Consider the following 12,230-nt stretch of genomic DNA (forward strand, 5'->3'; position numbering starts at 1 on the left):
TCTGGCCCATTGGCCAAGAGGAGAAGCACAAGCAGAAGGTGGTCGACTGGTGGCCATAGCGAGTATCCACGAAATGTTACAATCCAATTAGGCGTCTTGGGCCACTTGCACTGTTGTCGTTGAATGCTTAACCCGATTGATTTTCAAGTCTCAGACGTGCGTGGAACGCGCTGCGGTTCGGACGTGTTTTGTGGTTGCCACTAGCCAATACTGGGCTAAAAACAAAAGAAAACCAAACGAAAAAGGAATTTTCAACTTGAGTTTGAAGCCTTTAAAGTGCCGCACCACATCCTGTGCAGGAGACACAAATTGAAAATTGGAATTTTGAGTCGCCGTCGCAGCAGTTTTCGCAGTCTTGAAGCCAGTCTATATAGATTTAAACCAGTTCTAAATGCCAATTATCGCGAGTGGATAATCTAATTAACAAAATGGTGTGTGAGATATACAAATAAAAATGAAAACACAAGATTTATTTAATCTTGTAAAGGATTAAGGACATTTGATACTCGCTACTGAAATAATCTTAAAAGTGCAAAGTGAAACCTCACAAAAAGCCTTTGTTCTTTTTCCTTCCGAGTTTTTTTTTTTAATTTTCCAAGTTCTGAGAATTATTTCCCTTTGTTTGCTTTCTTGGGGTCTTGCAGGGTCTTGAATTCTTCTTCAAATTTGGCTATGCCTTCCTTACCATAACGCTGATCATCATGATCTGGATGTCCTTGGCGCGTGCCTCGATGTTCAGTCGCGAAACGGAAGAAACTCGTTATCCGCCGTGTACTTACAATGTGATGTGTACGTGTTCCCAATCCTCGACAGATCTGGGCATTGTGCACTGCAAAAATGTGCCGTTTCCCGCATTGCCACGCATGGTGAACCAATCGAAGGTGAGTAAGAGGAAACTATTAAGGAAATTACTGGAGCGATCGGGTTTTGTCATAGGTTTTCATGTTACACATGGAGAATACGGGATTGCGAGAAATCGAGCCATATTTCCTGCAATCGACAGGCATGTATCGCCTGAAGATATCGGGCAATCATTTGACTGAGATACCCGATGATGCGTTCACTGGCCTGGAGCGTTCGCTGTGGGAATTGATATTGCCACAAAACGATCTGGTCGAGATTCCTTCGAAATCGCTGAGACATCTGCAGAAGCTGCGTATTCTGGATTTGTCGGATAATCATATAACGGCCATACACCACGATTCGTTTCGTGGCCTGGAGGAATCGTTGCAGAGTTTGATTCTAGGCGAGAATTGCATCTCCATGCTGCAGTCGCACAGTTTCTCGGGGCTGCTCAATCTCGAGACGCTGGATTTGAGTGGGAATAGTCTGTTCGAGATAGATCCCAATGTGTTTATCGATGGGATGCCGCGTTTGACGCGGCTGTTGCTTACGGATAACATTCTCTCGGAGATTCCCTACGATGCACTGGGTCCGCTAAAAAGTCTGCGTACGCTCGACATTTCCCACAATGTCATCTGGTCTTTGAGTGGCAATGAAACGTATGACATTAAGGCCAACACCAAACTGAATCTAGACAATCTGCACTTGGAGTACAATCACATTGAAGTGCTGCCACCGAATTCGTTCAAATATTTTGATACCGTCAATCGCACCTTCTTTGATGGCAACCCGATCCACACACTGCGAGTGAGTTGCATCTAAGAATTAAATATGATCCCTGATTAATACTATATAATATTCTTTATTATTCTTTAGGATGATGCATTTAAACCTGCTCGCATACGCGAGATCTATATGCGCTATTGTGGACTGACGAATATTTCGCCTGTGGCCTTTGATAGTTTGGTGAATAGTCTGCAGATTTTGGATCTGTCGGGCAACAATCTAACCAAGTTACACCACAAGCTGTTCAATAATTTCGATGTCTTGAGGTAAGTGGTTGGAGACTCAAGCCTAATCGGATTGGCTGGCGCCCGCCCAACAGCAATGTGGGGCTTCCCCTAAGTGTGTGACCTGCTTTCGAAACGGAAACGTGACGAAAAAAAGGGGAACTGAAATAAGCAGCTAACCAGCATTTTGCTTTTCCACTTTTCCTTCTCTCTCTCGTTCTGACTCTCTATTTCTCTTTAAACAGGGTCATCAGCATGCGTGACAATAAGATCAAAATCCCGAAGCCCACGGAAACCTTTAATGCCATGCATTATACGTTGCTTAAACTGGATCTGAGTGGCGATCGCAATGATCCAACCAATCTGCAAACGTTGCGCAAGTAAGTGACCCCAGCACAAATAGAAACAATCCTGTTCCCCGCACCCCTTATCCCAGCAAATCGTATTTTGTATTTATTTGCAAAAAGTATGACCAGAATGCGGAACATGCGATCGCTGTCCATCTCACGCATGGGATCCTCCTCGGTGGGACCTGAGGACTTCAAGGACTTTGGTGTCGAACTGGAGGATCTGCAGATAACGCGAGCTAGTCTCTCGGGCATACAATCGCATGCTTTCAAGCATGTTCGAGGCTTAAAGCGTCTGGACTTTAGTGAGAATGGCATTTCCAGCATTGAAAATGATGCGTTCCATGAAGTTTGTTTTCAGTTAAGAGTTTCCTTTGACTCCTTGATAATTGATGCATTAATTTGTAGATTGGACACTCGCTGATCTCGTTGAAGATGTCGCATGGCTACTCTGGCAGTGCTTTGCCTGCAGAGGCATTGAGACATCTCACTTCGCTGCAGGAGCTGGACTTTAGCAATAATCACATTAGCAGCATGAGTGATACGAGTTTCCATTTCCTAAAGAATCTGCGATTGCTGGAGCTGCACGACAATCGCATTGAGCAGGTGTTGAAGGGCACCTTCCAAGGCGATATACACTCGAAGCTGGAGGAGATTTCGTTGCGTTTCAATCACTTGACATCGATATCGCAACACACTTTCTTCGACTTGGAAGCGTTGCGCAAACTGCAGTTGGATGACAATAAAATCGACAAGGTCGAGCGTCGTGCATTTATGAATTTGGATGAATTGGAGTATCTGAGTTTACGTGGCAATAAACTAAACAATCTGGCTGAGGAATCTTTCCAAAATCTGCCCAAACTCGAGATATTGGATATGGCTTTCAATCAGCTGCCAAACTTTAATTTCGATTACTTTGATCAAGTTGGAACGTTGTCCAATTTAAAAGTAAATGTTAGCCACAATCAGATTCGGCAGCTGATGTACAATTCATCATGGAGTGGACGCAATGAGCATGGTAGAAAAAAACACAAATTATAAATACTAAAAGTTGCTAAAAATCTTTGTTTTTAAAGGCGGCATGTATCACTCGAATATCAAGATCTTGGATCTGTCCCACAACAACATCTCCATTATCTATCCTGGCTATTTCCGGCCTGCTGAGATTTCGTTGACCCACTTGCATTTGGGTTATAATTCGCTCATGGTACGTGTTTTTAAGCAGACAACTTAATAGTTTACTAAATATAGCTTTTCTCATAGAACACCACTCGAGATGTGTTTGGCAACATGCCGCATTTGCAGTGGCTTGATCTTAGCTACAATTGGATACATGAACTGGACTTTGATGCCTTCAAAAATACCAAACAGCTGCAGTTGGTCTTCTTCGATCACAATTACTTGACCGACATTCCACAGGATATCTTTAAGCCAGTGCAAGGATTGCGCATTGTGGACTTTTCGCACAACAAACTGCGCGGTTTGCCCGATAATCTCTTCTACAATGGCGGCATGGAGAAGTAAGTTGGGTTAAACAAATAATTGGAAAATATTTTATATATATTTTTTAATATTTGCAGATTGGATGTCTCGCACAATATGCTACTGAAGATACCATCCTCTTCGCTCTCCAGTTTGGCTGCCTTGACGCTCTGCGAACTGCATTTGTCCAATAATTTCATTTCCACTATACACAGCATGGATCTATCCAACAAGTTCAGAGTGAGTTTTAACAATCCTCGATTTACAAAATTATCCATTTCTTATTCTCCACCTCTTTCAGTCCCTTCGATATCTAGACATCTCGTATAACTATTTGCTGCGCATCGATGATGCTGTCTTTGCCACAATGCCCAAATTGGCAGTGCTCGATCTTTCCCACAATCGTGATCTAAAAGTTATGGATAAATCGTTTATGGGACTGGAAACTTCGCTAATTAAGCTCGGCTTGGAGAATGTTTCACTCAGCACAGTGCCTGAGATACGTTTGAAGTATCTGCGAGAATTCCGTCTGGGCTACAATGAACTGCCTTCCATTCCCCAGGAGCTGGCGCATAACATGAGCAATCTACGCATGCTGGATCTCTCGAACAATGACTTGACCAATGTTCCTCTAATGACGCAATCGCTGCCACATTTGCGGTGAGTAAAATAAACTTTATTTTAGTTTAAATGTGATTTATAATTGTTTTTTTTACAGCCGTCTAATGCTCTCAGGAAACCCGATCACCTCGCTCAACAACAACAGCTTTGATGGCGTCAACGAGGATCTCGAAATGCTGGACATATCCAACTTCCGTTTGCATTATTTCGAGTATGGTTGCCTCGATTCACTGCCCCACTTGCGTTCCCTTAAGTTGACTGCCTATTCGCACTTGGAGCACTTTAATATTCCCCATTTGCTGCGCCATCATCACAATATCAGAGAACTGTGGATTGAGGCGCCGCAACCTTTCACACGCATTGTCAAGAAGGGTTCGGGACCCACGCAGGAAATGCAGACAGTGCAGCTGGGCATGCCAACAGATCTGCTGCGTGAAATGGAAGGACATCTGCCTTCAAAGTTGACAAACATTACGTTTAGTGGGCCGCAGTTTACGAATATTAACGAGCGCATACTCAGAGTGAGACTTTTTTAAAAGCGTTTTTAAATATTGATTTACATATTCATCTTTTTTAAATTTAGGGCATGCGTTCTCCTTACCTGTATATGCAATTGTTTAATACCTCACTGCAAGCCTTGCCGCCAAACTTCTTCAAGCACATGGGGCGGGTACGCAATATTTCGCTGGACATACGCTATCACAATCGCAATTTGAAGAAGATACCAAATCCAAACACTGGCGCAGTGCCTTATCTGCCAAACAGCGTCTTCCTGACCGATCTCAAGATGTCTCACACGGATCTCAACTGCGATTGCGACTTGGGGTGAGTTTTGTTAATCAATTTATGATCTATTTGCTCATTCTATTTTCTTCTTTTAGTTGGGTGGAGTTCTGGCAGCGCAAGCGTAGACAATACATCTGCTCCTCGCAGACTTGGACCGATACAGTTTTCCGCACGTTCATGAACTCACCGTGCCAGGTTTATGGACGTCACAATTGCGATGATCACGATGACGATCTTCGCGAGACGCGTTGTGATAACAAAGGCGGTCAACAGCTCTTGGAAGTAAGTGCACATGAATTGATATCAAATTGTTAATTAACTATAAATTTGATTTATCAATTGCAGGCTTTGAAATTTGATCTGGAGTGCGGTTGGGACAATGCCAATTGTAAAGAAACAGCCCTGATTGTAATAGCCGTGTGCCTGGGCTTTGTGTTCTGGATGTGACTTCTGTACTTTGCATATAAGACGTCCACCGACTTTTACGATATTCTAGAGCGAGTCTATGGCAGGCAGGTCGTCTAAGTTGGTTGTGTTTCCTTTGGGAACTGGCCTAGTTTATGAATTGTGCCTGACCATCTAGAAATTAAGCGTGATGAGACTTTTTCTTACCTTCTTACCTTTTATGTTCTTCGACGACTCCCTTACTAGCACTGAACACCCAGCGAAGTTGCTTTAGAGTCCACAATTTAGAGTCCTTGGCCAACGCCTTATATGTAGGAATCCTCACCTCACCTCACCACATATCTCATACCTTTTCAACTTTATATACCATTTGTAGTACTTAAAATATTTGATATTACTTAAAATAATTGAATTAGTTTTCTTTTGTATTTTATTGTGCAATTCTCTTGTCTATGTTATCCAAATACGTTAATCCTCCGATTTATAACTATATACATTACTTAAGTTAGGTCACTTCGCCGCTTAAACAATTCCAATTGAAAGTCTGTAAAATGTTTCATAAACATAATAAATATTTACGGTAGGTTAAATGGACTTTTCTTTACATTATTTTCCTTTTTCCGCTCTGTCACAAATTGTCTAGCATTAAACCTTGCAATTTTTTATGGCCACAAGCAGCGGCAACAGCAAATGATGTACCGTGGACACAGTGGCAACAAACAATTAAAAACTTTGCCATAAAGTTTGTGACTTTTCTTCTCTTTTTTCCATACGATAAATTATTATGTAATGCCCTACATTGAACTTTTTCCAGGCCTTGTACACATTTGTTTTTTCCTGCTTTTCCCTCACTCTTATTGTTTTTTTTTCGGCAGTTTTATTGAGCTAAAGTACTGTGTGATATATGCTATGGAAGTGGAGAAGGGGACGGAGGCAGAAGGCAGCGATTCACTAAACTTCAAAGGGGGCAGCGACAACCTCAGCAGCTTCCTGTTTATGCACTTTGCCAATGCCAGTGGCTGGAGTTGGTGCCTCAGAGCGACCGCAGTATTTGAGCTGTGTGTGTGTGTGTTTGGGGGCGAGTTGTTGATTATATTATAGTATAACTCAGTAAATTTGTTTGCCTTACCTGCTGCCCAATTAAATTTTCAAAGCGGGGCCGCACAAATGTCCAGGCACCCATATTGCGGTGCTCCTCCTGGCTCCAAATGAACGCTGTATTAAAGAAGTAAAGAAACGTGTAAAACATAAGGTTTGCAGGTTTATGACGAGCACTTACATTGCACGTTGCCGTATTGCGCCAGCTGGGCTTGCAGCTCCTGCACGGGGAAGGGACACAGCGATTCCAGACGCACAATGGCCGTATCGTGAGCCTCACGCTTCTGCCGCTCCTCGACCAGATTGTAATAGTGCTTGCCGCTGCATAAGATGACCTTGCGCACCTGTTCCGGTTGCACGGTGTTATCTCCTGTAATGGGTAGAGAGTGAGTTAAGAAAAGGGAAGCCATAAAACGACAGCTACTGTACCTAGCACATTGTGGAACATGCTGCCCGGTTGGAAGTCCTCGTGCGTTGATGTAGCTGCCGACAGACGTAGCAGAGTCTTGGGCGCTATCACCACCAATGGCTTGCGGAAGTTGCGTGCCAGCTGGCGACGCAGCACATGATAGTATTGGGCAGGTGTTGTGGGGTTCACCACATGCACATTGACGCCATCGCCATCGGGCGACGTTTCCTTCGAGTCGCACAGCTGCAGGAAGCGTTCGATGCGGCACGAACTGTGCTCGGAGGCAACACCATCGTAACCATGTGGCAACAGCATGACCAGTGCATTTGAGTCCATCCATTTGGCTATAAATAGATTGAGAAGTTGATAGAGGATAAATTGAGGATTTGATGTAGCAAGTCATGCGAGCCAGTTTACTCACTTTCGCCCGAAACTATGAAGGTATCAATAATGATTTGGGCACCATTGGCAAAGTCACCGAATTGCGCCTCCCATATAATCAGATTCTGTGGATTATCAATGGCCATGCCATATTCGAAAGCCAACACAGCCTCCTCGGATAAAATGCTGTGAGCCAGCTCTAATTTGCCACCGTTGCCGCCTTCGATGTGATTGAGTGGAATGTACATTTCGTTGGTCTTCTGATCCACCAGCATGGCATGGCGATGGGAGAAGGTACCGCGTCCCACATCCTCGCCACTGATGCGCACATTGTGGCCCTGGTACATCAGACTGCCAATGGCCAATGCCTCGGCTGTGGCCCAGTCGATTTTGTTGCCTGCCTCTAGCTTCTTGAGGCGCCCTTGAATGTGGGTCTTGAGCAGATGTGGATGCACGGACTAGAAGCAAGTTATGATACTATAATTAAGTGTGCTAAGAATTTTTAAGGAATATAACAAGTTAAACTAGAAAAATGTGCCCTGAGTAATCTCAAAGTTGTACTCTGTGTAAGAGAAAGAACTATTCTGAGAGGACTAGGAGACTGTAGCCAACTTACAAAGTCCTCGGGATAGGCCACGCTCTGCTGGCCAATCCAGTGCAGCAGACCATAATCCAAGCCAGTATCCCAATAGGTCAGTTCATTAGCTGGTGCCGAGGTGAGACCAGCCCATTGCTTCTCAAAGAACGAGGGAGGCGGTACGTAGGTGGGCGCCAGAGCCAGTTCCTCGCCCAGATGTGCCATGTACTTCTCACGTAGCTGCTTGGCCTCGTCTTTGCTTAAGACACCTTCAGTGGCTAGCCTGTCGGCATAGAGATCAGGCACAGACTGACGCTGATGAATTATTTTATAGATCAAGGGGTTGGTGAACGTTGGATCATCGACCTCATTGTGACCCCAACGACGGAAGCAGTTCATATCGATGAAGATGTCCTTGCGGAACTCGCGCTGATAACGGAAGGCCAAGTTTGTGATGCGTGCCACAGCTTCGGGATCATCTCCGTTGACGTGGAACACTGGTGCCTGTATCGATTTGGCCAGATCAGAGGAATAGGCGGAGGAGCGTCCACGATCTGCAGGCGTGGTGAAGCCCACTTGATTGTTGACAATGAGATGCACGCTGCCGCCGACTTCAAAGTGCGGCACGTAGGCCATGTTCAGGCACTCCTGATTGATGCCCTGGCCAGCAAAAGCGGCATCGCCATGGAGTATCACATTGACCACATGTTGGCCAAAGGGTTGAGCTGTAGTCGCGTTGTCGAAGGCGCCTTCGCCGCGAGTCTGCTGCTTGGAACGTGTCTTGCCCATGGCCACAGGATTAGCTGCCTGTTCGAGTGAGCGGAATGAATGTGTAATCTTTTCTAATACAAATTTAAAGACTTACCTCCAAGTGCGAGGGATTGCGTATCATGCTAAAGTTGATGCTTTTGCCCAGAACTTGCAGCTGCTCCGAAACATCTGCGCACACAAGATGTGAGAGTTTTGATTAAATTACGCATACGCAGCGTGTGTTCGACAAACAGCAAACAAACAAAATAGGAAATGAGAAGAAGCTAAGAAAGTTGAACTTACGGAAGTGAGTTATGACGTCGGACATGGCCTCGACGTTGTCGGCAAACTCTGATGTGCCGCTTAGTTTGCGAAAAACTTTCGCCGGTCGCATGTTGAACATTGCCGCTTGCAGCGAGGTGCGTCCTCGGTGGGGCATCGCCAGAACCACATGCTCAACGTTTGCTGTTGTCATTGTTGTGGTGGGCGCCATAGGTGGTCGAAGCAGAACATCATTTTTGGGGTTAGAGAATCGTTTAAGTGCATGCTGAGACCAAGCAAAATATTGCTGTATTCAGTTCTTAGCTCACCTTGCACACTGTCGCGCAGTAGCTGCCAGAAGAAGGCCAACATGGACTCGGCTCCTTCGCCGCTATAACGCTTGACTGTGGGAAATTTGAGGGCCATGAAATTGTCCCATGCCTGCGACTTAATTAGCAATTCGGCAATTTCGCAGCGCTCCGTCGACTGCAGCTGGTGTTCGTTGAGTGTCTCAAAATTGCGAGCCAGCCATTCGCGTTCCTCAGTATCCTGCACAAGGAGAAGGTGGGGTTCAGAGGTCAGCTATTTATGTACTTATTATATTTCTGCTTACCTCGATGTAGGCAAACTCAGCGCTCGCTGCGCTGCCGCAGTAAATGTCCCGCAGCAGCTGCTCCAGCTGGGCAACATTTTGGACATTTTGGCTGCCACCAGAAGATGCCGCTGGAGCACTCAAGAGGTTGGCGGTGCGCACCGCTTGCTGCGTCTGCAGTCCATAAAATGCGGGATTTAATTCCTGCAGCTCGCTGCTGTCCAACGCACACACAAACAGAGTTGACAACACACAAAAGAATGAAAATATAAATATAAATTATATGTTTCTGCTGTCGTTGCTGCTGGGATTGCTTGCTCCTCGAATGGTGTGGGCGAGGATTGCGAACGGTTTCTTTTTTGTTATTTACCTTTCGCTGTTGGGCTCTTTGATGCTGATGGGATTTACTGCCGCCAATTTGTGTCCGTGCTGGCGAAAGGCCTCGACCCAGCGATAGACATTACCCTGAGAGTTCCTTGCCAGTTTCGCTTCTTCCGCAACTGCAGAGCCAAAAAAACATGCGTAAACAATATAAATTTTCTCTCGCAGTTATAAATTATTAAAAAATGAAAGAAAGAAAACGAATTTCTGTTGTGTATTGCCACATTGTGCGGCCTTTTGAATTTATTGGCATTTTACTTTTATGGCATCTACATTTCGAGCTTAGGCTTTAGGTCCACTGCTTGACCTCAACCGTTTTCTTTGAGGTATATTCCCACTTCCGGTTCCCATGACTACTGTGCTAAACAGTCTTAAATTGTATTTACTATTTAACGATTTTTGTCGATAATGTTTGTCTATCAATTTAGTTACAGCTACCATTAATTGCTCTATGATTTAGAAGGGTATTTAGGGTTCGTTGCCATAAAGTACACATATATAGGCTGGCTATATATATTTGATATGTGCTCGTATGTGTGAGATATGGTTCTGTTCGTTTTATTGGGTTTTTTATGGCCTTTTATTTTTTGTTGGCCCAAACCGTTGATAGCTCTTTTCTTGCTGAGGTGTTTATGTGCCAACATATTATCCTGCCTTAAAGGATGTGCAGTCGCTTAGGGATTGCTTCTATGTACACATAACCAACGGATCATTGACAGTGCTTTTGGCCAGCTTACTTGGAAATGCATTAAAACTTGATTTGCTTAACAATTTATGCAATTTCTTTGACAATATTTTTTGGTGATAAATCAATTGAAGGTCATGCAAGCTCTCCCTTTGCTGGGACACACACACACACAATGAATGATGTATTATATTTGTGGCGAAATATTTCCAACTCGAGCGTGTAAATATTATTGAACTGGCGTCGCAAATACCCAAAGAATAATGGCCACCGGACAGTTATGCATGGCAGGGACAACAACAGAGCGCAGAGCGAGAGAGAGAGAGAGAGGGAACAGAGGAAATGCACAGGAAGGATGTGACTGAAATCAAAAGAGCGCCAGTAGTTGAGGGCAATACCAGTCTGATTGGCATGTCAAGTGAATTAAAACGGCACAATGGTCCAGAAGCTCACAACTCGCAACTGATGACATTCAATACAACAGCAGCAACAAGAGAAAAACTGTGTTGAAGCCGTGGGATAAGGTCTTCAAAGGGACTGGCAAACAAGTGTCTCTGGTGCAGTCAATATCGCACCAAAGGTGAGTTCAACTTCAATACCACTCCCAGGCTGCATGTTAATAGGTCAGACGAGTTTCCTGCTGGGATAAGTCTGTTACTCAGAACTGAAAACTCATTGTGTTGCTGTTGCCAAATTGTGTGGCTTGCTAAGGCATAAATCCAATTTGAATATTTGTTTCCTTTTTTTTGGGTTCTACGTGTTTTACATGGCATAGTTTCATTTTAATTTATACCGAAAGATACATTTTAAATGCCTACACTAAAGTAACGTCTGGCGACTCGCAACAGGTTGCTTCAGACATGTTGCAAGTGCGTGTGTAAATAGTTTGATAACTGCAGGCAAGCAAACAAACATGTTTGAAGTGTGTCTGCTGCTTTTCCACAACAATTTATTGAGTTTTGTTGTCGTGTTGTTATTGTTATTGGCTTGTGGGGTGAAGGGTTTGCGGCTTCACTCAAATACGCATTGATAAACTGCCCGGCGGCAACAAGAACAGCTTGTCCATTGATTTACAACTACACTTGCACTACAGCAAAAAAGATTCAGTTCGCTTTAAACGTTTCCACTGTTTGTTTGGCTGTCGTTTCACTTATCAGAGCATTTTCTGTTTTTGTTAATAATGATTGTTATCTCACCGACAGGAAATTTTATAATATTAGATTAACTTAGCACAGATTAGCAGCATTCACTTTCAGGTACAAGTTTATAAATAGTATTTTTGTTGTTGATATTCTTGACTGCACTACCTTCAAAGACGCGCTTGGCGACTGGTCGATAGCCCCAGACGCCCTTCTTGCTGTGATAGCTGCGGTGTGGGCGTGTCTGTGTGCCCACTAGGCCGGCAATTTTGCTTTCCGAACTCACAAAGTGACGCAGCATTTTCGTTATTTAATTCACACAAACGATATAAATAAGTTTTATTTGTATGTAGTATATACAGCAGCTTCTTCCTTCCGCAACTTTTCCGTTGTCAACTGCAGCTGCTCGCGCTCAACCCAGAACTGAAAATCATTTTCAACGCCTTCTATTTAGACCCCCTGG

The 12,230-nt window shown here is 44.2% G+C and overlaps 2 protein-coding genes across 4 annotated transcripts; one reads left to right on the top strand and one right to left on the bottom strand.

Annotated features, from left to right (window-relative positions):
- Window positions 1-149: 149 nt before the first annotated feature.
- LOC132784458 (chaoptin) lies at window positions 150-6,088 on the top strand. 2 transcript variants are annotated; one of them, XM_060790088.1, is made up of 15 exons: window positions 150-431; window positions 645-881; window positions 937-1,650; window positions 1,720-1,895; window positions 2,099-2,233; window positions 2,330-2,549; window positions 2,609-3,218; window positions 3,277-3,407; window positions 3,464-3,720; window positions 3,781-3,922; window positions 3,984-4,342; window positions 4,401-4,824; window positions 4,887-5,128; window positions 5,185-5,371; window positions 5,435-6,088. In XM_060790088.1, exons 1-15 carry the CDS (start codon window positions 429-431, stop codon window positions 5,534-5,536), a joined length of 3,939 nt encoding a protein of 1,312 aa, XP_060646071.1. In that variant the 5' UTR covers window positions 150-428; the 3' UTR covers window positions 5,537-6,088. The 2 variants fall into 2 exon arrangements, with proteins under 2 accessions (XP_060646071.1, XP_060646070.1); XM_060790087.1 differs by having other exon boundaries at window positions 151-431; window positions 2,321-2,549.
- A 221-nt stretch (window positions 6,089-6,309) lies between these two features.
- Window positions 6,310-12,177, bottom strand: LOC132784459 (probable 2-oxoglutarate dehydrogenase E1 component DHKTD1 homolog, mitochondrial). Of its 2 annotated transcripts, none has more exons than XM_060790091.1 (12): window positions 11,936-12,177; window positions 9,933-10,062; window positions 9,584-9,776; window positions 9,300-9,519; window positions 9,013-9,174; window positions 8,825-8,898; window positions 7,999-8,766; window positions 7,423-7,840; window positions 7,022-7,345; window positions 6,774-6,962; window positions 6,624-6,709; window positions 6,310-6,550 (listed from the first exon to the last, which is right to left on the bottom strand). In XM_060790091.1, exons 1-12 carry the CDS (start codon window positions 12,066-12,068, stop codon window positions 6,446-6,448), a joined length of 2,802 nt encoding a protein of 933 aa, XP_060646074.1. In that variant the 5' UTR covers window positions 12,069-12,177; the 3' UTR covers window positions 6,310-6,445. The 2 variants fall into 2 exon arrangements, with proteins under 2 accessions (XP_060646074.1, XP_060646072.1); XM_060790089.1 differs by having other exon boundaries at window positions 9,584-9,779.
- Between the last annotated feature and the right edge of the window lie 53 nt (window positions 12,178-12,230).

The sequence above is a fragment of the Drosophila nasuta genome, chromosome 2R (genome assembly GCF_023558535.2).
Source record: "Drosophila nasuta strain 15112-1781.00 chromosome 2R, ASM2355853v1, whole genome shotgun sequence".
NCBI classification, from domain to species: domain Eukaryota; kingdom Metazoa; phylum Arthropoda; class Insecta; order Diptera; family Drosophilidae; genus Drosophila; species Drosophila nasuta.